The sequence below is a fragment of the Penicillium canescens genome, assembly GCF_028828765.1.
Source record: "Penicillium canescens strain IBT 15451 chromosome Unknown utg000003l_segment0_segment0, whole genome shotgun sequence".
Classification (NCBI taxonomy): domain Eukaryota; kingdom Fungi; phylum Ascomycota; class Eurotiomycetes; order Eurotiales; family Aspergillaceae; genus Penicillium; species Penicillium canescens.
Window position 1 is genome coordinate 3117593 of NW_026703965.1, and position 24450 is coordinate 3142042.

At 50.6% G+C, this 24450-nt stretch overlaps 10 protein-coding genes across 10 annotated transcripts; 4 read left to right on the forward strand and 6 right to left on the reverse strand.

The window, feature by feature from the left end:
• Position 1: 1 nt before the first annotated feature.
• Positions 2 to 1467, forward strand: N7446_004637 (ubiquitin C-terminal hydrolase 37; the record flags this gene model as incomplete). The annotated part of the gene is made up of 6 exons (XM_058513386.1): positions 2 to 127; positions 178 to 272; positions 324 to 423; positions 471 to 652; positions 701 to 882; positions 935 to 1467. The coding sequence occupies 6 exons, from the start codon at positions 2 to 4 to the stop codon at positions 1465 to 1467; spliced, it is 1218 nt and encodes a 405-aa protein (XP_058374715.1).
• Positions 1468 to 1882: 415 nt separating this feature from the next.
• Positions 1883 to 3782, forward strand: N7446_004638 (putative oxysterol binding protein (Orp8)). The gene is made up of 6 exons (XM_058513387.1): positions 1883 to 2060; positions 2120 to 2196; positions 2255 to 2294; positions 2348 to 2417; positions 2468 to 2527; positions 2577 to 3782. The coding sequence occupies exons 1-6, from the start codon at positions 1984 to 1986 to the stop codon at positions 3519 to 3521; spliced, it is 1269 nt and encodes a 422-aa protein (XP_058374716.1). The 5' UTR covers positions 1883 to 1983; the 3' UTR covers positions 3522 to 3782.
• Positions 3783 to 3985: 203 nt separating this feature from the next.
• Positions 3986 to 7827, reverse strand: N7446_004639 (condensin subunit YCS4; the record flags this gene model as incomplete). Its single annotated transcript, XM_058513388.1, has 6 exons — positions 3986 to 4156; positions 4208 to 6592; positions 6643 to 6784; positions 6832 to 6955; positions 7005 to 7507; positions 7592 to 7827. The coding sequence occupies 6 exons, from the start codon at positions 7825 to 7827 to the stop codon at positions 3986 to 3988; spliced, it is 3561 nt and encodes a 1186-aa protein (XP_058374717.1).
• Positions 7828 to 8226: 399 nt separating this feature from the next.
• N7446_004640 (serine/threonine protein kinase CDC7) lies at positions 8227 to 9820 on the forward strand (the record flags this gene model as incomplete). Its single annotated transcript, XM_058513389.1, has 4 exons — positions 8227 to 8479; positions 8533 to 8977; positions 9031 to 9091; positions 9143 to 9820. 4 exons carry the CDS (start codon positions 8227 to 8229, stop codon positions 9818 to 9820), a joined length of 1437 nt encoding a protein of 478 aa, XP_058374718.1.
• A 104-nt stretch (positions 9821 to 9924) lies between these two features.
• On the reverse strand, positions 9925 to 10908 carry N7446_004641 (ubiquitin-specific protease OTU1; the record flags this gene model as incomplete). The annotated part of the gene is made up of 1 exon (XM_058513390.1): positions 9925 to 10908. One exon carries the CDS (start codon positions 10906 to 10908, stop codon positions 9925 to 9927), a length of 984 nt encoding a protein of 327 aa, XP_058374719.1.
• Positions 10909 to 11409: 501 nt separating this feature from the next.
• On the forward strand, positions 11410 to 14410 carry N7446_004642 (putative RSC complex subunit (RSC1)). Its single transcript, XM_058513391.1, has 5 exons — positions 11410 to 11637; positions 11689 to 11851; positions 11901 to 11969; positions 12023 to 13297; positions 13356 to 14410. Exons 1-5 carry the CDS (start codon positions 11498 to 11500, stop codon positions 14277 to 14279), a joined length of 2571 nt encoding a protein of 856 aa, XP_058374720.1. The 5' UTR covers positions 11410 to 11497; the 3' UTR covers positions 14280 to 14410.
• A 979-nt stretch (positions 14411 to 15389) lies between these two features.
• Positions 15390 to 15803, reverse strand: N7446_004643 (uncharacterized protein; the record flags this gene model as incomplete). The annotated part of the gene is made up of 2 exons (XM_058513392.1): positions 15390 to 15537; positions 15595 to 15803. The coding sequence occupies 2 exons, from the start codon at positions 15801 to 15803 to the stop codon at positions 15390 to 15392; spliced, it is 357 nt and encodes a 118-aa protein (XP_058374721.1).
• A 2402-nt stretch (positions 15804 to 18205) lies between these two features.
• Positions 18206 to 19941, reverse strand: N7446_004644 (putative spindle poison sensitivity protein Scp3; the record flags this gene model as incomplete). Its single annotated transcript, XM_058513393.1, has 3 exons — positions 18206 to 19483; positions 19564 to 19685; positions 19776 to 19941. The coding sequence occupies 3 exons, from the start codon at positions 19939 to 19941 to the stop codon at positions 18206 to 18208; spliced, it is 1566 nt and encodes a 521-aa protein (XP_058374722.1).
• A 421-nt stretch (positions 19942 to 20362) lies between these two features.
• Positions 20363 to 21370, reverse strand: N7446_004645 (uncharacterized protein; the record flags this gene model as incomplete). The annotated part of the gene is made up of 8 exons (XM_058513394.1): positions 20363 to 20395; positions 20455 to 20864; positions 20919 to 20981; positions 21028 to 21070; positions 21123 to 21135; positions 21191 to 21200; positions 21252 to 21278; positions 21325 to 21370. The coding sequence occupies 8 exons, from the start codon at positions 21368 to 21370 to the stop codon at positions 20363 to 20365; spliced, it is 645 nt and encodes a 214-aa protein (XP_058374723.1).
• A 416-nt stretch (positions 21371 to 21786) lies between these two features.
• On the reverse strand, positions 21787 to 24349 carry N7446_004646 (uncharacterized protein; the record flags this gene model as incomplete). The annotated part of the gene is made up of 5 exons (XM_058513395.1): positions 21787 to 21798; positions 21848 to 23215; positions 23266 to 23385; positions 23434 to 24169; positions 24240 to 24349. The coding sequence occupies 5 exons, from the start codon at positions 24347 to 24349 to the stop codon at positions 21787 to 21789; spliced, it is 2346 nt and encodes a 781-aa protein (XP_058374724.1).
• Positions 24350 to 24450: the final 101 nt, after the last annotated feature.

Genomic DNA, 24450 nt, shown 5'->3' on the forward strand with positions numbered 1-24450 from the left:
CATGGGTCCACGTATTAAGCGGCGCCGACTGACAGATCCGGAAGACGAAAGCGACGACATCTGCCAGGCTGCTTCTGCCCTGGACAAAGACAGCTGGAATGGATTCTGCGAGGTAGAGTCAGAGCCGGTATGATCCCTCAGCATTGACATATATGTACAGAATAACGGATATTCCAGGCTCTGTTCAATGTCATGCTGCGTGAATTTGGCGTCCAGGGTGTCCAGGTCCAAGAAGTGGTCTCTCTTGACGAGGAGATGATGGCCTTTCTCAAGTATGAACCCAACCCAGTTTGTCCCAGACTCAATCGCTAATAGATGTATAGCAAACCTGTTTACGGCTTGATCTTTTTGTTTCGTTGGCGTGAGGATGACCACGGCAAACAAGAAGCTAGTTGCCCTGAGGGAATCTGGTTTGCCAACCAGGTAAGGCCCTTGATACTATTTAAATGGTGTTTTTACTAACGGGACAGACCGCAAATAACGCCTGTGCCAGCGTGGCACTACTCAACATTGTGAACAATATCCCAGGTATTGATCTAGGAGACAATTTGCAGTCTTTCAAGGAATTCACGATGCCTTTTACCCCAGCTCTGCGTGGAGATGCCATCAATAACTTCGAATTTGTCAAGAGAATCCATAACTCATTCGCCCGGTATGCCAATATTCTAGATTTTTCTTTGTTCCGGTCTGACCTTGTTAGGAAAATGGATATTCTCAATTCAGATCTACAACTCAAGATCGAAGCTACGGCCAAAAAGCATCGCTCTAAGGATCAGGATGATGATGATCATGACGATGCGACCTTCCATTTTATTGCCTTCATGCCTGTTATGGGTCAACTGTGGAAGTTTGATGGTCTCGAGCGACAGCCTCAAGCACTTGGTATGTTGGAAGCGAAATATGTCAGGATGACCCTGCTAACACCAGTTGATAGGCGAATGTTCAGAGGACAACTGGTTAGAATTGGTCCGGCCCAATCTTCTTACCCGAATGACCGCATACGAAGAGGACCAGATTGAATTTTCGATCCTCGGACTCGTGCGTGACCCTCTACCAGACCTCATCAAGTCCTTGGCCATCAACGTGCGAAGCCTGGAGATTCTCAGCCAGCGCGCTATGTCCCTGCCGCCTCCCGGCATTGAAGTCGCCTGGAATGAAATGATCCTCGGTCCTGAGCCATCCTTGTGCCTGACAAGAGAAGGTATCGATGCGGCGGAGGTCCCTGAGACGGTCCTGCAATACCAATCGTGTTCGGTGGCACAGTTACAGCAGTATCAGCAGGAGCTTAGCAAGAGCCAGAAGGAACTACGAGCACGCATTCGGGAAGAACAGCAGGCACACAGAACAGATGATGAGTACGCAACTAGACGGCGGTTTGACTACAGTCCGGCGGTGCGAACGTGGCTTCGGCTCTTGGCGCGGAAGCAGAAGCTGCAGGAGCTACAAACCGCCCTCGTGGCCAACTGATTGGCCGATGATACCCCTTTACTCCAATTATTTCAATTCAAGTGACTTTCTTTGATCTCCAGTCTGAGTGCAGCGTACATGTAGATCCGCGCCTTATCATTTGACCCGTCCCGGTGACGTAGTCTAAGACACATAACTCGACAGGCCAGTGTCGAAAGTATACAAATATAGACTTGGACTTAGACAATAAAGAACAAAGAATAAAACATATTCTCCATAGAGGACTCGTACACCGCACCCTCTAACCCCACTGGGCAAAAAATAGTTCACACGTCACCGCCTCGACTGTTATCGAGTTCTAAGCTCCCTTACCTCCTTTCTTTTCTCTGCCTTTGACCATATTGAGATTGACCGTGAGCAATTTGCGACTCTAGCGACACTCCTCGTCCTTGTTTCGGCACGCAAGGCCCGAGAACCCCCTCTCAACCCCCCTACTGGCGACCGGTTCGCCACATCTTCTACTCAACAGTCCAGCTTCTCTCCTCAACATATCTTTATTGCACACGTTAAATCACCATGTCGACCGCTGCTGTGCCTGAAAAGGCCCCAGATGACTCCTCCAAGCTCAAGACTTTCCTCTCTATTCTCCGGAAGTATGTCTCTTGGGTCGCCCCGCACCGCCGTTTCTAGGCGCTAACATGCTGGCTATTAGGTTCGTGGGTGTGGCAGATATCGCCTCGGTTCGCTTTTCACTGCCGGCGCAACTGCTGGAGCCGAGACCGAATCTCGGTAGGTCATTGCTGTGCTAGCATTTGTGGAGTTGGAGGCTAACGGGTTGGTGGCGAAGAATACTGGCATTACTTAGACCGACCGGAGACCTTTGCGAGGTCAGCAACACCCATATTTGGCAGACGCTCATGTGCTGACCCAAGAGCTACAGCATTGGCAAGTCGGATGATGAGTTAGGCCGTATGTTGGAAGTGTTGAGGTTTTGGTTCACAAAGGATCTGGTATAGTTCCCTGCGTCGGTTGGCCGGATATATCGTTGACTTGGTTCCAGAAATACATCAAGGGGAAACCGTGCAAGCCATACAATTCCACCTTGGGTGAATTCTTCCGAGTGAGTTACTCTACAGGTATTCTGTTGGTTTTTCGCTGACCCCCTCTAGTGCAGCTGGGATGTCAATGACAACATCCCCGAAGAACAAAACCTCCCCGGAATCAGCTCTAACGGCTCTTCGGGCGTCCACGATGGCGACGACAAAGTCAAAGTGTGCTACCTCACCGAACAGACCTCTCACCACCCCCCAGTCTCGGCCTTCTACATTGACTGCCCCGAGCGGGGAGTCACCGCGCGCGGATTCGACCAAATCAGTGCCAAGTTCACAGGCACCAGCATTCGCGTGAGCCCCGGCCAACATAACCTTGGAATCTTCGTCAACATCGAGAAGAGAGACAACGAGGAATACCAGTTGACTCACCCAGACGCCCACCTCGGAGGAATCCTACGAGGCGCGCTGGCTATCACAGTCGCCGACACATGCTACATCACCTGCCCAAAGACAGGCATGAAGGCGATCCTTCAGTACATGGAAGAAGGATGGATTGGCCGATCACAAAACAAGTTGGAAGGCGTGATCTTCCGCTACAACAAGGACAAGGACACCGTAACAAGAATCAAGGACGTGCCAGAGAGCGATGTCATCGCTCGCATCACCGGGTCTTGGCACGGCAAGATATACTTTACCCCGGCAGGCACCAAGGAGCCGTCTCTGCTCATCGACATTGCTCCTCTCTTTCCCGTCCCGAAGAACATCCCCCCAGCAGAAGAACAGCTGTCTAATGAGTCTCTAAAGTTCTGGGGCGATGTCACAAACGCCATCGTGGACAAACAGTTCGGCCAGGCCACCAAGTTGAAACAAGATATCGAGGAACGGCAACGTGAACGCGCAGCAGAGCGCAAGGAGAAGGGCACCGAGTGGAGCCCGCGTTTCTTCACTGGCGCCGTGACACCGCTTGGCAAGCCCGAGTTAACAGAGGAGGGACAGAAGGTCTTGCAGGGGATTCGGTCTGGCGAGTATACCTTGACAGAAAGTACAGTGAGGGGCGCATAGATCAGTTTAATATCTCCTTTCCCCTTCCTCGGCTTGTGCAGTTCACAAACGTGGCGTATCTGGCATGCGACCATCACACACTCGGCGTCTGTTTCTCTTTTTCTTCTGTGTTTATGTCTGGTCTCTGTTACTTTCTCATCACATACTTAGATCTTGCGCATCTTTCACCCTTTAGAACTCTTTTTTGGCAGCTGCTCCATCGGAGTACATGGCCGATGGAGCTGTTGATTAGTATTGCAATGAAGTTATTGCATATCCTGCACCTTATGCCTCCAGAATGAATATAGCAGAGCCTCGGTGGGATAATCCGGCTTATAGAATGTAGTCAAGGTACGTGTTTTCATTGGGAAGAATCATATGAAAATTATGCATTGCTTTAACCCCTCCAAGACCTAACCGACAACGCCAGAATTTACAAACCAGACCCAAATCATCAATTACATCAATACATAAGCTGCCTCTGATTAGGCTGCCGCACCGACAACCTTGAACCCGGTACTGACGGTCTTGGTGATCTCCTCGTTCTTGTGCGGTAAAAGAGACAGGGCGTAGGCGACATCGTTCCATTGGCGTTCTGTCTCGCACCGAGGAAGTCGAGCAGCCAATTTGTCGGCCAGCTGGCGAGCGTGTTTTTCCTGAAAAATATTAGTCAATTCCGTTAATAGGTCAATGAAGCATGATCGTACCTTTTCGACAAAGCCGATCAAGAATTTGACAATGCGGCGCAGAGAGGCCTCTTCTAGGTTGCGCTCTGCACTTAACAGACTGAACATGTCGACAAAGTGATTGTAGACTGCATTGTCCTTGGTTGCAAGTTCGGTGAAGAACATGCGAGCCAGATCCGCAATCTTCTTGTCGTCATCCTCCAGACACTTGGCCATTTCACCCAACTGTCCCTTGACCTTGACTTGACCAGCCAGAATGAGGAAGGTGAGAGTCATGAGACATGTCCGCTTGACAGAATCGTCATCGTCATTCAAGCGACGGTAGAGGAAGTCGGTGTTCTCGTCGATCAGATGGTTGAAGCAGACGGCCATGTCACCGAGGGCAATCACAGCGTTGCTACGCACAATCGGGTCCTCGGACCGTTCCATGATCGTGATAAGAAGTGGTAAGTTCTTCTCGCAGTACTCGGCAGAAACGCACATGAGCTTGGCCAGGCACAGAGTCGCTGAGGCTTGCAGATCACGATCCGGATAGGCATTGTTGTTGGCCAAAATCTCTGTTACAAGGGGACCAAACTTGGCCAGAAGAGAGTTCTCTCCGTAAAGAAGTTCACGTTCTCGGATGTGGGCCATAGCATCCTGGAAATCATCTTCGGTAGTTCCACCGATGAGATCAAGCTCGTCCTCGTCGGCATTGTCTTCCTTTTGAGGGGCGGAGGCAGCCTTCTTCTTCTCCTGTTCAACCTTACGACGCTTAAAGTCGAGTTCGCAAAGTTCAAGATGAACAATCTGCTTAATTGCGATGTGACCAACAACGTACAGCAATTGCGAAAGTGCTGCGGAGGCTGGCTTGGGTTTGGAGCCCTGTCCCTCGGTTGATGCGGTTCCAGGACGCTCCTCTTCGCCATCAGCAGCAGAGGCATGGGAAGAAGGTGGGCGCTGTTGAAGGTGTGGCTGGAAGACGAAGATTGTTTTCCGTCGAAGAATGTCTGAGCAGAGCACATCCGGGTGCTTGGAGAGAGTGTAGATCGCATTGAGCGCATGCTCTGCTACTCCATACCATTCCTTGCTGTTTGTCTCAATCTCGAGCATGGCAGCAAGCTTGATCAACACGGAGTGGTCACTGGGAAGTTTGGTAACTCCAACTTCCTTTGACTTGGCTTGTCGCCCAGGAATCATGCGTCGCAGAGCGATACAAGTATACTTGGCGAGCACGAGGTCAGACTTGCCATGACCACTCAAGCCAATACGCAGCATGGCTTCGATCTCCTTGACCACAACTTCGGGGTCTGCTAGAGCTAGCATGCCGAGCACTATAATCGAACCCCGGCGCTGAGTCCGCGAGATCTCCTTTTTCTGGATGCCATAAACCTGCCATAGCTTGGCAATGACTGCCTCTGATATATTCCCAGCCTTCATCATGGTGCTGAGCAGTTGTTCGAGACAAGTCAGTTCTGCAGGTGTCGCACCAAATGTCAGACTGATCATGTTGCGAGCAATATAATTGGCGGCGTCGTTGGGACTGAAAGAGCCTGGCGCATCAAAGAAAAGACCTTTGTAGCAGTCAATCAGATGTGTTTGGACACCCTTTCCTTCGTCACTGTTGCCCTTGGTCCAGATCAGACGCAGCATGCGACGAATTCCACCACGGGCCGTTTCAATCTTGTACGCATCAAGAACGACAAAAAAGTCCATGGCTTCGATAACCTCGCTCTTGTTCCGCGAAGATAACAATTGCGAGACAATGGTAGACGCCGAGTGAAGTACTTCAATGAAGCGGATGGCCTCATTGTAATATTTTCTGGTCAGCTGGAGCCGTGTCAACAGCTCAGAAGTTGCAGCCTGTTCTTGGGCCTTTTGAATAGCCACAGCCTTTTCTTCTTCAGTCATCCGGGGTGCTTTCGAGGGTGAGTCGTCTGGCAGCTGTGTAGCATCGTCAAGCAGCTCAGGGTCGACCTGCGTCATATCACCTGCGTCAAAGCCAGGGGTCTCCGCAGGGCGAAGAGAATTCAGCTCGGCGTCAACTGCGTCGAGTCTCTCATTCCACTCCTTGTATGAAAGCTGCCCGCCGTGCATCACACTGAATGGGTGCGTGGAGACAAGCTTGGACAAGAGTTTAATTGCATTACGTCGGACGTTACTGCTCTTGTCCTCCAAGCTTCGAGCCGCCAGCTGGGCCGCGGACTGTCGTCTCTTGGGGAACTTTTGCTCAAGATCACAAATTCGCATAAATACCTGGATCGCACGGCAGCGGCAGTAAGGGTTGATATCGAGGAAACGCTCTTCCAGTACATCGAAAAAGGCGTTGATCTGGGTTTTGTAGTTGTCGCTGGGTTCTTCTTGTCGGCTAAGATCAGCAATGAGGTTTCCACAAACCTCGATGACTGCACAGCGGAGTGTGTATGCCTGTGTTCGTGAGTGAAAGAACAACATATCTTCTTATTGGCCATAGTTACCTCACTATCAAGCTGCTTTGCCAAAAGTGTCATTTGCTTGATGATTAATCTGGGGGCAAGCTCAGACAGCTTGATGATAAATGACGAAACAGACTTGGGCCCTCTTGTGTCATTAGAATTGAATTCCTTGTTTCCAAGTTCCCTAAAGAACGTCAGTGCGAGACAAGACAGAACGGCGAATGACATTACTTCAAAATTTCATCGGAGAGCTGCGGGTAGTCGTATTGTTCTGCCAGAATATGCAGAAACTCGGCCATAGGCTCAGACAAGTGTTCAAAGTAGGTCAAACTTTGCACAATCGACGTTTGGGCACCTATACCAACGTTAATATAGTCGCGCTGGGACGGGTCCGAAAAGCCTACCAAATGCATGACCGTGGTGCTTCACTGCAATACACAGGACCTTGAAGGCGTGCATGCGAATAGCCATGCTCTTCACCCGCTGCTCACTCTCGAGAACCAGATAGATGGTTCGCGTGAAGAGATTAATAAAGGTATCCCGATCCGAAGTCGTCAGGAAAATGCGTCCGAGTTTGAGCTTCATCACCTTGCACATGGTCTCCATGGATATTTGGATCTGCGGTGTCCAGTCCCATTGTCCGTCCTTGGCCGATTTCTTGGACTTGGGTCCTCCTCGTCGCACAGGAGCTGCCTCGGTTGGTTTTTCTGCTGCCTTTACCTCAACAGCAGAAAGGGCCCACTGCAAAAGGAATCCGTACATTTCCAGCAGCTGCTTGTGGGCCTGGATGGCATCCTGTTCGTCTGACTCCAAGTCTCCATGGATGATGTCGGCCTCGACGGAGAGGCCAGAAACGACCAAATCTAGAAGTTTGCTCAAGGATTTCGTGGGAAGGGCCGTGGAATATCTGCAAGTGTGAAAAGGTTCGTCAGAGTCGATTCCTGACGGGCGAAAGCCTCCATGGGTAAGTTGGGAAGGGACCGGGGCGCACTTTAGCAAAAATTGTAGGGAGTCAAATATGGATGATCTCGTTAATCCTTCAGGGTTCTCCGCTACCGCGTCCACAATCGGGTTCAAAACATTGTCAACCAGCGCGGGCGAAATTGACTCGGGATCCGATTCGCAATCCAGCAGTTCCGGGTCTGCATCCGGGGTGGGGAGTGTCGCTGGGTCACTCAAGTAATACTTGAGCGAGTCGTTGATGTCGAACTGAATCCTGTCCTCCATGGTTGTTGTTGTTGCAAAGAGATCAAAGCGGGGAGGAAACTTGTTGATAACGCCGATTGTTTGGCTTTTGCCAAAAAGGGCCGATTCTTACATAATCTTATGTAACTCGTCATAGTTTACCGCTAACGCTGCAGCTTCCCCTCCTTACCGCCTTGTATCCATCGATCTGCCAGCCCCAAGGGCTCTCGGTACTGTCACCGCGCGTTTTGCCTGTATACCTACCGCGTTTGGATTATTTTGGCAATTGACATCAGAAAACAATCAAACTTCAAAGAACCTTTCCAAGCACCAAACATAGACACGCGACGCCCAAGACCACATCCTCGACCCTTTAAGACCTTTCCGAACCAAAGAGCGACCAAACCCTCTTATACTTGCTCTCCGGGGCTCTATCAAGCTATGTCGGCCCTCCACGCCGCCCCAGGCGTTTTTGAGTTGCAACGCAGCAGCTCTTTTCAGGAACCACATGCATTGAAGCCCCAGTACACACTAGCAGAAGAGGATGATTCGGTTTCCCAGGGCGCTGCGCCTCAAGAGGAGAGCGAATTTGAAGAAGAAGTGGACGAATCCGTTCGAGAGGACATGAGAAAGCTCGAGGATACCTTTCCAGGGATCTCGGACAGGTTTCGTCTAGTAAACAGGATTGGAGAGGGTATGATTTTATCTTATGGCTTGTTTGTCTGTTTACTGACGGACAAACTATAGGTACATTTTCCACCGTGTACAAGGCAGAAGACCTACACTACGATCACTACCAAAATGACTGGGATATCTTTGACAAAGCACAGCAAGACACATACGACAGCCCTCCGTCTAAACGAAGACGAGTACAGGGTGACTCGAGCGGGCGGAAAAAGGCACGATTCGTTGCCTTGAAGAAGATCTATGTGACGAGCAGCCCGCTGCGAATCCAAAACGAGCTGGAGTTGCTACATGATCTCCGAGGCTGCGGGTCTGTTTGCCCGCTGATCACTGCTTTCCGATACCAAGATCAAGTCGTTGCCGTGCTACCCTACTTCCCACATACGGACTTTCGCATTCAGTACCGAACATTCATGGTAGCAGACATGCGCCACTATCTGCGATCTCTTATGACTGCATTGAACTCGGTTCACGAACATGATATTCTACACCGCGATATCAAACCAACGTAAGTTCATTGTTCTTACTTTAATTTTGCCTGCATACTGACTTTTATGTCAGCAACTTCCTCTACAACCCAGACCTGAAAGAAGGCGTCTTGGTTGATTTCGGACTTGCAGAGGTATGACTTCCATCTTCTATACTATGACTTGCGTGCTGACAGTTTCAATAGCGCCAAGGTTCGGAATACACTAGCCCGTGTCTCTGTACTCATCAAAGCTATATCCGCCGGAGCCGGATACTTTCCAGTTACTACTCCAAGAATCCCCCATCGGCGGGATTGTCCGCCGGCTACCCCAAGAACGATTCACGGCCATCGAGACGAGCAAATCGTGCTGGCACTCGAGGCTTCCGAGCCCCAGAGGTTCTCTTCAAATGCACTTCACAAACCACAAAGATCGACATGTGGTCCGTTGGTGTCATCCTTTTGACATTGCTGGGACGTCGATTCCCCTTCTTTAACTCTGCAGACGACATTGATGCGATGATTGAAATGTCTAGCATCTTTGGTACTCGGCGCATGAAGACCGCAGCAGCGATGCACGGACAAATTTTCGAAACAAACATCCCCACCATCGGCGAGAAAGGCTACAGCTGGGAGAAGCTGGTGAAATGGTCAAGCTGTGTGGAGGACTTGACAGAAAGCGAGGAACAGGCAACACGTCTATTGTCTGGCCTGATGGAGCTGGACCCGTCCAAGCGCCTCAGTGCCGCAGATGCCTTGCAGCATGAATTCTTCACAAATCCCGTCCATCATGATGTCGAATGGGGCGGTAACCCTGAAGAGAGTGCAGACTCGGCAGAGGAAGACGAAGGGGAAGATGAAGCAGACGAGGTCGCTATGCTATGAGACCCGATTTATGTACGATATGTGATATCGATTTGATGCCATACGCTATTCATACCAAGCAGATTATAATCGCTGCAAAATGCATTATCATCTATTCTAACTGCTTAGCCTGCTTCTCCAAAATCATAATGCCCCGTCTCCGCCGCATGCTTGGTGGCACCTCTCTCGCCAGTAAATGTACCACCACAGACGTTGCAGCGCACTGTGAATCCAGAAGTGTCGGTATAGTAATGTTTGCCCTGAAGAACCTTGCATAGTTCCTTGGCTTTTTCCAAAACAACAGGGTCGACAGCCTCAAAAATCTTTGTATCACCATCAGCCAAGGGGTTGGCACGAGTGTATGGCGGGTGGGAGGGTGACAGGGCGAGGACGTCGTAATGAATTCCTGAATAGACGACGATACACCGCGTAGGTGCTCCTTCGTTAAACTGGAACATGTTGAGAGTCTGTACGTCAATCGAGCAGATCTCGATGTTAAAGTATTCACTCAGAATCTTAAGCTCGATGGCACCACCCCAAGAATCCTCGTTCTGGATCCACTGGCAATATTCGTTCGGCTTCTTGCCTAAAATCGCTGCTGTATATTCTGTTGGGTTTGATTGGATGGCGCCTGCGATGATCGATCTAAGCTCGACCATTGTGTCCATATCGCCCATGACTGCCGCGCCGACTGCTCGGAAAAGGCATGAGTTGTCGTCCGGCATGACGCGGAGAACAAAGGTTCCTGCATGTTCCGGCGAAGCGATCTCTGGGGGGTCGTCGGCGTTATTGGTTTGTGGTTTTTGCGACGAGGTGGACAGTTGCGACAGGGTGGCCGTTGGGTCCTTCGTTGCTTCGCTAGGAGGTTTGGATCCCTCTTTAGGAGCGACGATAAGTGACTCCCCATTCAGTTTGACCCCTGTTTCTGAGATAGGCTGGCCTGGTTGAAAACTGCCTAGCTCGAGCGGCTGGAGAGGGTATCCATATTTCACATCAAAGGCAGTTAGACCAGTCTTCTCCGCAATTTGGTCTCGGAGATCTTTGATGGTTGCAGTGTCGTCTAGAGTGACAGTTGACTGGCCTGATGGCCCGCGCACTCGGATCCTCATGATGCAATAGATGAAATATATGAGATAGAAGAGTTGCAGAGGCGAAAAGAAGCTAGGGCGGTGATGTGGGCGTCCCACCGATAGATATGACGATGCCGTGTGGGGTAGCTGTCGGAATGCGATGCAAGCAAAGAACAAGCAAAAGTCCCTTTGTTGCTGAGGTGCTCACGAGCTCAAGGAATCTTTGTCCAGGTCTGAAGAATTCTTGAGATCTGAAATCCGCAAACAGGTCGGTTTTAGCATACGGAATACAATGAAGCCAAAAGAATCAGCTTCAAGGAATGTAAAGGATCAGAGTTGATATATATAATAGCAGCCATATAAGGCAATACTATCCTGGAGAGACATGGCCATGAATGCAGAATACCTTGTCGAAGTGAAGCGATTCGCAGAGCTCGAACTCGTCATGAAATGAGATTACCGTATGTAACGTCAATTCTGCTGACTCAGCAGTAGCTTCACGCGCTCGTAAAACATTCTCCGACTCCCCCTACGATCCAACTTAGGCAATTTTCTAGCTGAGCGCTCACCCGATTATTGCAACGCACAAGCCTGTGATTTGCGTGGAAACGCGCTCGTTCCCAGCGGCATGGAGACTTCCGAGCAAGAGTCGCATCCCCCGCGCGAGGAGCCCGTCAACTCCATCGAGGATGACGGTGTAATCACCCGAGAACTATGGAAGTCGATGATGGATGTGGTCATGGCGATTTATAACTATCGGGAAGACGAGTAAGTTGTCTTGATAGAGCTGTGTGGAACTTTTGTCTGACATTGTTGAAGTGGCCATGATCCGTCGCGATTGTTCCATCGCAGTGTCAACAAGCGCTTTGTTCCGGACTACTACGATATCATTAAGGAGCCAATGGCCCTCAGCATCTTGAAAGCCCGCATCAACAAGCGGGAATACAAACATTTTTCGGAATTCGTCCGCGACTGTGCTTTGGTACGTCTATTGCGCCCAGATCTCCGGTTCGTTGACTGACAGTCTCTAGATCCCACACAATGCGCAAACCTATAACAGACCTCGATCGCAAGCTTACGAGGATGCGCTGGTTATTAGGGTAAGATAAACCCAAGGAAAGTGATCGACTGACTGGCAAACTGACAGCATTAGGATGTTTTTGCGTCCGAGTTCAGGAAGCTAGCTGCCCAAGGTGTGATCTCTGCCGATGAGGCAGAACTTCCCGATCTAGGAGAAATCCCCGAGGCCGATCCTCTGCCCGATGAGGACGAAGAGGAGGAGGAGGAGGAAGTAGAAGAAGACGAGGACGATGACGAGGTTGAGATGGAGGGTTCTGAGGATGAGGGCCGAAGAAGGAAGAAGCCCGGTCCCAAGCCTGGATTCAAGCGCGGAATGGTTCAGAAACCGGAGCCAGACCTGCGCAAGAAACGAGGCCGCCCTCCACGCGTGGATACTCCCATGGAGACTAGGATCAAGACCATTCTCAAAGGAATCCGCAAATTCAAGGGTGCTGGTGGCCACTTGAAGATTACCCACTTTGAACGGCTCCCCGATAAGGCAACTTATCCGGATTATTACATGGAGATCAAGGATCCTATTGCTATCGACATCATCAAGCGCAAATCCAAGCGCAAGAAGTATAACTCGGTCGATCATTTCATGCGGGATCTTGATCTCATGTTCGAAAACGCCAAAACATACAATCAATCCGACAGCGAGATCTTCAAGGATGCTGTTGACCTGCAGAACGAATCACGGAAATTGGCCGAGCAAGAAAAGAAGAAGCCCGACAGCGAGTTTTTGATGGAAGATGGTCGCTTCCCTCTCCCCGATGGCATTCTCCACCGCGGTGAGTTGTGGAAGGTTGGAGATTGGGTTCACATTCAGAACCAAAACGACGTGACCAAGCCGATCGTTGCGCAGATCTACCGGACCTGGCAGGATTCCGAAGGGGAGAAATGGATCAATGCATGCTGGTACTACCGTCCAGAGCAGACCGTCCATCACTTCGAAAAACACTTCTATCCAAATGAGGTGGTCAAAACCGGACAATACCGAGACCACCGAATTGATGAAATTGTGGACCGTTGCTTCGTGATGTTCTTTACTCGTTACAGCCGTGGACGCCCAAGAGATCTCGCACCGGACAAAGAAATCTATGTCTGCGAGGCTCGCTACAATGAGGAAAAGCATAAACTGAACAAGATCAAAACATGGGCCAGTTGTCTACCAGATGAGGTGCGCGAAAAGGACTATGAAATGGACCTCTTTGATGTTCCGCGCAAGATCAAAAAGGTACCCAGTCCGATCAAGCATCTTCTGAAGGACGACGCAAAAGAAACCGACGACCTCCCTCGACCGACGTGGGGAACAGACAATGCACCCCCTGTCGTTGGCGCCGTTCACCGGCGCCCCCGCGATGAGAACGTAAGTTGAGCTACAAAATCACTTGACAAAAAGCGAACTCATACCTAACATTCAATAGGAATCCCCACCACCAGAACCAACTCCATCTCCACCACCTCCACAACCCATGACAGTCGCACCCCGCCAATCTATGGGCCTACGAGGTAATCTGGGCAGTCCAAATACTGCAGCTGCACTCCAAGCACGCTCACCCGCAGCCCCAATCGCCGTCCAGACGTCACCCGTCCCAGGTGCCTCCCCAGCCTTCGCGGGTCAAATGACCCCTGCCCAGATGTACCAGGCATCCCTCTCCCGGCGACCAAGCAACTTCGCCGCTCCCCAAACACCGGCAGGCTACCAAGGATTGCAGCCCCCAGTAGCCTCAGCCCAGCCCTCGCCATTCAACCACTCAGGCCGCATGCAGGCCCCGGCCGCAGTCTATAACCCCAACGCACCGCGCCCAGTGGAAGTCTTCCACCTCAGCGATGCAGCCAACGCCTCAATCCCAGAGGATATCCGCCACCAATTCCACTGCGATGACCTGGGCCGCGTGCTTTTCTTCTCCGCGCCGCCGCTGGACTACATCCCGGCTTCGCCGCAAACACTTGGTCATTCCCTCAAGTACCTGGCCACTAAAGACGAGCACCAGAAAAAGGTCGAAGAACGCAAGCGCAAGCTAGCCGACGAGCAGAACGAGCGGGACGAAAATGCAAAGCGTCTACGTGCTGGTGCCGAGACCGCCCTGAAGAGCCGTGTCGACGCTCTCACCGGAAAGGCGTTCGAGACCCTCGTTTCACGTGTCGTTTCTGGTACGGATCAGATCTACAAGTATCTCCACCATGACCAAGCGGATGGTGCTCGTGCTGCGGATGTGAGGACGCGTGAGCGTGGTGTTCTTGCGGATCGTTTGGCCAGAGAGCAGACGCAGCAGATTCAGGCTCAATCTACTGGCGAGGGATTGGTCAATCTGAAGGGGAGTGCGATGTACCTGGATGAGATGTAGGTGCAAGGAAATGAAGAGGTGAACATAGTCGGGGTTCGGCATGGTTTTTGTTATGAAATGGCGCAATTCTTTTCCTGGTCAAGGCGTCTTTCTGGCTGGGACTCGTGGTTTTAATGTATGATTAAGTCGATTAGAATGATACTTCTACTGTGCTGCTATTCCATATGTTTGTGATAGACTAAGGTGCAATTTGAAATTGGGTCACTGTAGCTTGGCCACTAGGGTTATGATCAAATGAGATAGTAAAACGAAGCCTTGCTTGGGTACATTTTGTGCTCGAGTGGTGCGGTCATATCAAATTTCGACTCAGAGCACGACACTTCCTCGGGAGCAAGGGCTTTAGCAAGGCTCTACCCACATGAAGCTGATCGAGCTAATGACTGGCGCTAATGTTCAACATGACAGTAGGCTAACTCCATCTTATTTGCCCGAACACAGTGTAGACAGAGCCCCATTTGAAACATTCTGGGTGCACAACCAGCTCCTCGCCCCATCGTCGGTATTTCACGTTGCTACAATGCATGCTTCTGCCATATGCACATAGCATGTGACTTGCAAATAGCTTAGACAGCTTATCGGCTCGATCCATTGCCTTTGAGATGCTAACCCAGCCCGATAGCAAAAGATCCTGTGTTGTGAGCGACCAGAGGTAGTCGTATGCATATGTTTCCAGACATGCGCAACAGACCCTGTTGCACTTTTGGTTGATTATCAGTTCGAATATCCACTATTGGACTGAATCATGTTTCCTTTTTGCCATATTGTCAAGATGGTTGAGATTGAACCAATGTCAGGTAGAGAATGAAAGAAACTTGAAGAGAAAAGAGAGTGAATTTCGTGGCTGTGATCGTCTTAGACTTGACAGTTGTTGATTCAAGCTTGAACGTTCGGACATGCGTACGATCTGACCTCGGGGCTTATTATGGTTTACAAAGAAGAGGTTGGTAGTTGAACATGAATTTTTTGTATCAGTATACTAGCTATAATTCTCTATACGAAGATCCGTTTTGCATAGAGGACTTCGGTGCAATAACTTCCTCATACTCTGTTGGTCTGTCAGTTCAATCTCCCCCAGATAATCAGAGGATACGAGAACATATACCCTCACACTTAAGCCGAGATATTGCAAGGCAGCGAGCCACAGCAGTACCCATGGCCAGCATCGAAAGCACCCGAGAAATCAATGTTGTGGCATCCATCGTTAGTTCTCCAGACCTTGGTCGAGAATTGATAGTTTCCGCCACTGACTTCCTGAAAGCTAGTCGTATGTCAGTTTTTTGTATCTGGATGCTATTTTCGGGGCATATAAGCTTACTAGACGGAACATTGAGTGCTTGTGCAAGCATTGAAACCACCATAAAGGACACCGTCGTATCTCGATCCAGTAGTGTAGTCAAGCAGGTGGATTTCCTGGGTAATTGTACCACCCTCGCCTGGGTTGTAGGCATCGGCACTCAACTGACCATTCCAGGCAGCTGCACTGCCGACCAGAGCAAGGGCACCGAGGAAACAGGGGACCTTCATATTAGATGAATGGAAATATTTAAGAAGAGAAGAGGTAGTTGGGATTGATAATGGATAGAAAGTCATGCAGACGTGGGCTTCCTGTCCTATTTATACCTTTGTCCGCTGGAAGCAGCGCACTGGATTCCAAGTACGTACTGGTTCTCTTTTCTCTTTCCACGAAATAGACCCCTAGTTTTACTTTGTCATATCATCGTAATCCTACCTTCCCCTGCACGGTCAAGGAGTGAGAGATACACCGCTACGCCCCACGACACGGACTTAATTATAGTAGTCTATAACAGGTTAGGGCGAGCATGTGTCTAATGCTGTAGCTAGGACTGTTAGTAAAACAGCTAAGACAACCTTGGACGTTCCTATACTAATTACGTGGATTGGAGTCTACTATCCACTGTTTAGTCTACGTGTTATGAACTAGGGTTCAGCCACATGGAACATAAGCTGTTTGGAGGTCACATCCGGGATCGACCTTAAAAGCTTAACTGAATTAGTTTTCACATGGCATCCCTATATTTTCGAGAGATGTAGTATGTAGAGCAGAGTCTTGAAAAAGAACAGAAGAAAGACGAACGTCTAAGAGAGTGGGTGTCAGGGTCAATCGGTGGTTCGAGACATGCAGGGTCCTAGTTATCGCCCGCATACCCTATACCCTAGCTCACTCTACCAGCGTACATATCACCACCGGAGTATTTGGTATTGCTTACTGTATCCGATCAGATAGTTGCGCTGACCCGCACTATCTCTGATTGAGGATTTTCCCGAAAATATCCAAAAATAAGCCTAGTAGCTTCATACTAAAAACCTTTCTCAATACGACACAAACAGGGCAGATAGGTAGTTATTTTAGCGCTGACAGTTGCAATCTGCATTCCAATATCCACCAAGATCCACCGAGAAAACCCATATTCTACAAGCAGTTAGTGGCCACAGCCTATCCTCGACCCTTATGCACATAGAATGGCAATGAAAGCCGATGCATGATACGATGAGATTCTTGATTTGGTTTTTGGGTGGCATCCCAGGCTGATAAGCATTATATCAAGCATCTGCTGCAAATGTACATTCGTATGTTCTATACACTTCCACCTTAGTAGATTCATTGGCCATTTTCGACCCTGGGTTGACCAACTAGCATTGGACTGCAATGGTTTGATTAAACAGTTACAGATGCGAAGACTGAGGCTTTCGAAATATGTTTCATTGATCATCATAATTCACACAGCTAGTCATTACATTATTACTCTTTTTTCCCTCAAATTCTTGACACAAGCACCTTCATGGATTGCTACTCAAACAGAAACAGAAAGCATCGTAATAACACCTTGGCATCGAGCTGACATCATCATCGGCAGCATCTTCTCTCCCATATAGTCTGAGGGCCACCTGCAATCTCTTTAGCCAAGTCTCCTTCTTCACAGTGTGCCTAGCGATACGAGAATTGCTCTTTGACTTGAACAAGGCCCCATCTCGATTATCCAGGGCTTGCATTCTAGAACCCAAATGTCGTCTAACGGTCCCCCTTCATCGTGCAAGAAAACATTCAGGATGCTGTATGTAAATCTTGACGAAAGTGGTGTCTTGAAAACTTGTCCGGCAACTCTTAGGACCCTGCTTGTACGCATAAAGGCGACGGGAATTTTGCAGTACTAGGGGGCCAGTTTGCAATGAGTGTATGAGTCCTATAAAGAACATAAGAAGCAAAGAGGCAATTGACTAGCATAATGCAATCCTGTGTTGAAGTCCTAGGACCAAGGTAGTTATGTTAACATGTAAAACTGATGAAACAGTACATTCTTAGGGAGCCGACACACTGATGAACATGAAGAGAGAAAGCAAAGGTGGAGAGCATACAGGATACTAGTAAACACCGGGATAGGGTCGTGAATTCATCAACTGAATGAAGTAGAAGTAAGCAGAAAATAACAAAGAGTCGAGATGACAACCCATGTACATGATAGTCGAGGAAAATGATCCCACGGAGTAAACACACGGGGGAGATAAAAGCAGAGATTAATACAGTAGATGGCTGGCCGGAAGCTCAATGGAAAGCACATGTGACATAACTGGTCTAGATGATTTCGAATGTGATCAGGAAAAGAAAAGATGCTGTTGGGCCAGTTCTATGAAGAGGAAGCTTTTGTTGCCTTTTTGTTTTTGCCAAAACAGATTCTCGTGAGAAATGTCAGCCAAGGTTGGATTTGTCCTGGGATACCCTTTTTTTGGTTCTCTTCTGATGCTCCCTTATGCGTCCAATGAACTCCAGTTTCCCTTTTTTTGGTCTTTTGATGTGTATCAACATCGTCCACAGGTGTGGACGTCTCATGGGGCGTATCTTCGTGATGATTGTTTGGACATTGAACAAATAGGGCGGGTTAGGCGGTGGTTATCTCTTCATTGTCGGCTCACGGGGCACCACTCCGCTTGTTACCCTCTTCTTCCTCCATGGAGAAGACCAGATCGCTCTGCTCCTCTTCTTCGATCTTGCTGTTCGTGACCGGGGAGGATATGGTTCGGTCAAGGCGAGCAGGGGGTACTGCTGTGTGGCGAGTGGGACCAGGATGAAGGGACATGCCACCAAGCTGCTCAGAGATCATCGACATCGAGGACTGACGTCCAGGGCTTGAAACAAACGGCGAGCCATCATGGGAAGCACGGCTGCTGCCAATAGGACCAAGGCTAGGGCTGGTGATTGGGTTTAATGACGATTCACGTAGAGGAGATCCAATATGGAAAGAAGAGCCATGAGACTCCTCTTCTTTTCGCTGGCGCTGCTTGGCAAACAATGCCCCAAAACGAGACGGACTCGATGCCAAAGGAGAGCCAGTCTTGGAAAAGCTGGTACTGGTCATGCCGAGGCCGCTGATGTCACGGTGACTAGAGCTCAAGTCGTTGTCAGTCCGAGAGAGTCGGCGCAGCTTCTCCTGTGGGGTGAGAACATCGTCGTGCAAGTTAACTGGCAAATAGTCCTCCTCCATCGGGAAGTTTTCGTCCCAGTCCTCGAGGGCGGTGGGTCGGGGAACGCTAGCGGAAAGCATGCGCGGCTTGACAGGGCGGGCAGAGTGCATGAACCGGGGGCCAATGGTGTCTTCGGGGGCTGGAGGCGACGATCCAATGTTCGAAGAAGGCTTCCTCTGGAAGCTAGAGCCGTAGATGTCACGCAGGTTGCGGAAAGCGTCGGTTTGGGCCGGTCTCTGAGCCGGAGGCGATTCCAATCCGAATTGCGATGGCATCGAAGCAGCCACCGGTCCGTAACGAGCAGCATGCGAGATACCCTGGCTGTCGAATGAAGCCGGGAGCCCCGCATCGAGAGCGGTAAGGTGGTTGTTGTTGGGCGACATCGGAAAACGAACATCTTCGGCCGGGGACCCATACTTAGATCCGGCATCGGAGGCAAGGCCCGTGTCAATCGTCGGAATCGCATCGTAGGGGGCCTGTTGCAGCGATGCGTACTCCTCCTGCGGGGGGAGCTGCGGGGCATATCGAGGCTGCTCGTGACCGTTCATGCGCTGCTGAGAGAGAACGGAGTTGGTGAGGGCTGAGTCCTGGTTAACGTATGCCTGTGGGTTCACTCGACCACCCAAATTGAGGTGGCCACCCATGCCTCCCGTCGGTCGGTTGACTCGTCGTCCATCGGGGAGGATATGCGCCAGTGCGCATTTGGCGCCGAACTTGCAGTTTCCCTAAAACCAAATCACAGCCCGTTAACTTCCGATACCCCCAAAATGCGAACCGCAAGTAAGTGCTCCTATCAATTCCATACCTTTGTAAAGTATTTGCACGGGGCGTAGTCAATTCCTGCATCAGTGGAGTGTAAGAACGGACAAGCGGGGCCTGCCTGGCAGGCACCCTGACGGAAGAATTTGCATGGAACATGTTTGGTGTCTGCAAAGGCAATTGACGCACATAATTAGCCTGTTGCTCTCCGCCCAGACAATGGGAGTATCTGAGATTCAGTGAAATTTGTTCACTTACTCTTGTTGCTCTGGTTCGGAGGACTGCGGGCAACGTCGAGTCCCGAGTGACTGCGGGTATGACCGTTCTGGGGCGCCGCCCCAGATGAAACTGGAAGAGGCGCACGACCTCTCATCTCTGCTTGACTGTGTTGACGAGATGAAGGAGGGCGAGAAGACACCTGCATGGAGAAGTGGGAGGGGTTTGGAGATTGGAGAGGGGAAAGAGATAGGCTCGGCGGGCGGTGGGCGGAGTGTCGAAAGCAACCTCCGAGTACAAAAGTGAGGTATAGATAGAACAGTACAGAGTAAATAGTCGCACAAACTAGCTAAATAACTACGGACGTAGGTATCTGAAATAACATCATTATCTTATACAATCTCACCTTTCGCTTAAGCTTTCCTCGGTTCCCATGACAAGGCCCATCTGATTTCCCTTTGCCTCCCACCGTTGCCTCCATTCCAGATTGCTGCATATTGTCGAATCAAATGTTCACACCGGAAATACACGCTCAAGCAAGTCTCCGCTCAGACTGAAAGCCGCAAATGTCAAATGATGTGACCGAGTGGGGACTGGAAGGATCACCACACGATCATCGTCAGCACCTCTTATTGGAGCGTTCCTTCAAGCCCCAAAGATTCCTGGCATTTGTCAACATTCTGATCTAACATTTGAAGCGCCTGGTCGTGTCATAGCTTACCCACAGCTCCAGGGCAGTCACGTTCTCCGGAAGAACCTCAGAGCATCGTCCCCACAGCTCGCAACAGATGCGACGGCGAATGCCGACCTGGCGCTGCCATTGTTTCCTCTCGGTTTCAAGCTTTGCTCTTTCAGCCGGCGAGATTGAAATTGTATCATCCTCGTGGCGGCTTGCCAAGCGGGCCTGGATCGCCTCTTGTTCGCTTTCCAGGCGGGTGATATCCTGGCGAAGATCAGACACCCGAGGTTTGGCCTTCAGGGCTGTCAGAGCGGCTCGGGCCTTCTTCTCATTGGCTTTGAATGCTTCGAGTTGGCTTTGAAGGTTTGCAATATCGCGGCTTAGCGCGGCTGCTGCTTCGGGGGTGGCTGTGTCCGAGGGATCTTGCAGTGCATGGTAGACTGTCTGTTTGCCTGTGTAGATGCCATAGAATTAGCAGGTCCTTCATATAAATAAACATGACTTACCAGAAGTTCGTCCTTCGATCTGCTTCTTTTCGTGCAAATCCCGGAGAATCTTCGTAGCATGGGCTGATATATATTAGACAGGCCGACTAGCTCGTGATGCCAGACTAACTTTTGGTAACCTTGTTGTGGAGGTTCGCAGATATATCGATGGCCTAAACTTGTCAACAATGTGTCCTCTGGCGTCTCGAATACTGGGGAGCAAACCGAATAAGGACGGCTGTACCAGACAGGGTTAGTTACTTCGAGGATACCCTAGATGGTTAGAGTGGTACTTCTGTTGGCCTGTACAAGAGGTAAGCCATTGAGCAAACAACAGTCTCCAAGCATACTCACGAAGGTATTCACGGACGATAGAGACATCTTCGAGTGATCAGCCTTGACCTGAAGCAGCCAATTGGGATCTCACCATCCTCTCCAGCAGTGGCACCAGTCTTTACTTTACGAGGAGCCATGGCGTACAGATAGCAAGACAGAAAGATGAAAGGTTTGTAAGAGACTGAGTTGAGGACGGGTACAACTATCTTAAGGATCTGGACCTCACGTGGGATTAGAGTGAAAACATTGGAACAACAATAGTTCATAGTTACTCCTGATATCTAATTCCCAAAAAATTTCCACAAAAAAAAAAAAAAAAAAAAAAAAAAAAAGACCAGATAACCATATGTACAAAAAGATACCCCAAAGTCATAAATCCTGGGTGAAAATGCAGTTTTCTCAAAAGGTGAGACCATTCGCCCCCGGACGACGAAACTTTTGGGATCCCGGGATTATGTGTAAGGAAAGAAATGCAAAACATGAAATTGAACACCTCGTCTGCAATACAGCGCACTGAATTCATCGCAAAGAAAGACAGAAACGGACCGGGGTATCACATCACAATCTAGAAAAGTCAGTTCTGGTTCACTTGCCAGTGGTTTTACTTTACTCACGCAATCACTGTCATTTTTGGCACTAGGGACACCCATTTCTTCAAAGGTCTTGGGTCCCTTGCCTGGCAGCTGGCCACTGGACTTGGCAGGCTTTCCAGCAGCACTTCCAGCAGCGCTACCAGCGGAAGACTTGGGAGGTGCTGAGGAGGTCGATGATGCGATAGAGGGTGGCGGTTGGGGCGTGGAGGTGCCCGATCCTCGAGATGGCTGCCGCGATTCCATGCGGGGAGGGAACGAAGGAGATCCCGGTGGGCGTGGTGAGGCCGCAGTTCTAGGCGAAGGCAGCCCAGACTGAGCCGAGTGGGCAGAGACAGGAGTTCTAATGGGCTTGCGGTCCGGAGGGGCCTGGTTGAGTTGTGGCGGCGGGCGTCTGCGGTCACCTGGGGGTGGCATTGGTGCAGAGTAACCAACATCGAGACGCGGGGTTCCGCTGGGACTGATCATGTTGGCAGCCTGGGGGCTTGCTGGTCCGGCGGGCGCGCTCATGGGTGTGCCAGGGCCAGGTTGGCGATAGTTCATGGGTCCGGAGGGTCCCTGTCCATAGGACGGGGTACGAGATCCCGGTCCACCAGGAGAAGGACCGCCATAGCCAGGCGGGCCATTGGTCCGGAGGTTCGGGTTGACGCCAAAGGCAGAGCTTGGGCGGGTATCTTGCAATTGGTAACCCTGGCCCGGAGGCCGGGGACGAGAGGTCTGGGGACGATCAGGGTAAGGAGCAGCAGACGGTGGGCCGTCAGACAAGGTCATTCGCGAAGGATCCGGCATTTGTATATTCTCGGGCGTCGTATCCAAAGACCCGCCTCGCTGGTGAGCGGTATATCGCGTGGACTTAATGCGTGAGATGGCAACCTTCTCGTGGTCCTTTCTGGAGAGCGTCTTAGAGCGCGAGATACTCTCAATCCGACCCGAAGCATCCTTGTTGCCGCTGGCGGCGGCCTTGGCGTACCAAGACCGGGCTTCTTTAATATCAACTGGCACAAATATACCAACCTCATAGAAGTAACCAAGGGCGAATTCGGCAGTGGGAAGGCCACTCTGGGCGGCACGTTGCGCATACGTGAATGCCAATTCATCGTTCTTCTCAAAGACACCCTCATGCCCACATAGGAACCATTTACTGATCGCCATCTCAGCTTCGGGTTCGCCCTGACGAGCTGCCAGTGCGTTATAATGCAACGACAGCGCCGGGTTGAAGTCGCAACTTAACTGACACAACTCATATGCAGCACCCATTTTGACTTGGGCTTTAGCGAACCCGTGATATGCAGCTTTTTCAATATTGACACGTGCCAAATTGAGATCGAGAGGAAGGAAACTTTCTGGGACGCTCACTTGAGGAAGCTCGCGAGCCAAAAGCATACCGTATACCTTTGTCCGATATCAGCATAATTCAGGCCGAAGTGATCTAGAAAACTCACGTATGCACCCTGAGGTGCGTTCTGATCGCAGGACTGAGCTGCCAATCGAATGTACTCCAACCCAGTGTTGAAATCCTGGATCTGGCCATGTTGTCCCAGGAGAATCATCATTCCGAGGCGCTGCAGAATGTAAGCCTCGGCTCAAAACACTGTTTCCGAAATACTCACATAATATGAGGCAGAATCTGCCTGTGCAACACCCCGCTGATAGTGCCTAATCGCCTTCTCCGGCTCCCCCGAGCTCTCGAACTGCATTCCGATCCGGTATTCGGCACGCGCATACCCCTTCTCAGCGGCGCGCGAATAGCATCGGAATGCCTCCTTGCGATCCTGAGGATAACCAAATTTAGCGAACTCAAGCCACATGCCCTTGATGAATTCCGCCTTGGGATGCCGCTGTTCGGCTAAGAAGCCGACAATGTTCATTGCGTCGACCCGCAACTGCCGTTCAATCTGTGGAGTCTGCGGGCGCGGCGGCTGGGTTAAACAGAGGCGGGCTTCATTCTGTGCGGCCACCTCGACGAACGCCAGCGCGTCCAGAGCCCACGCCAGTTGCATCTCCGGGTCTGTGGTCGAAAGCACCGCCATCCGCGCGCGTTCTAAACTGGCTTCTCGCTGTTCATCGGTGGGAGGGACATTTGGTGGTGGATTTCGCAGCACGGGAAACGGCGAGAAATTGGGGTGATCCATGCTGTCATAGGTCGCAGATTGCGCGTAGGAACTGGGGTCGTGGACCTGATTGTGTTGTGGTGGCCCTTGGGCAGCGGACGAGGTTCGCTCGGGGAAGTGAGCCTGGGCGCGTTGGTACTGCGCGGGTGACTGCTGACCACGGCGGGGGTCTCGGGCGTTATGTTCCATCTGAGCAATGTTGTCCTGCATGTGCTCCGGCACGTCGGCCATGACTCTGCCGGGGTGAATCAATACTCGTACTTTCGGCATCTTGTAGATATATGGCAGAGAGTAGATTGACTTACCGCTGAGGAGAGGGGGATATGACCTCTGGCATGTAGAAGTCATCCTGGCCCCCTGGATACCATGTCGCACCCACGCGTGGCTGACCACGGCCCTGTGGCGGTCTGTTCATTATGGAAATGAGGGGGGAGGCCTATGATATGGAGAGCAGCTAGCAAAGACCGAGTGTAAGACGCGTATCTTAGCAATAGACGCACATCGAACACATATGAG

What these genes read in the sequence shown, in the direction of transcription:
- N7446_004642 (XM_058513391.1), top strand. Translation starts at nt 11,498, where the DNA reads ATGGAGACTTCCGAGCAAGAGTCGCATCCCCCGCGCGAGGAGCCCGTC. An exon ending in TCGTCCGCGACTGTGCTTTG is followed by an intron (nt 11,852 to 11,900) that starts GTACGTCTATTG and finishes GACAGTCTCTAG; the next exon opens with ATCCCACACAATGCGCAAAC. An exon ending in AGGATGCGCTGGTTATTAGG is followed by an intron (nt 11,970 to 12,022) that starts GTAAGATAAACC and finishes TGACAGCATTAG; the next exon opens with GATGTTTTTGCGTCCGAGTT.
- N7446_004638 (XM_058513387.1), top strand. Translation starts at nt 1,984, where the DNA reads ATGTCGACCGCTGCTGTGCCTGAAAAGGCCCCAGATGACTCCTCCAAG. An exon ending in CGACCGGAGACCTTTGCGAG is followed by an intron (nt 2,295 to 2,347) that starts GTCAGCAACACC and finishes CAAGAGCTACAG; the next exon opens with CATTGGCAAGTCGGATGATG. An exon ending in TTTGGTTCACAAAGGATCTG is followed by an intron (nt 2,418 to 2,467) that starts GTATAGTTCCCT and finishes ACTTGGTTCCAG; the next exon opens with AAATACATCAAGGGGAAACC.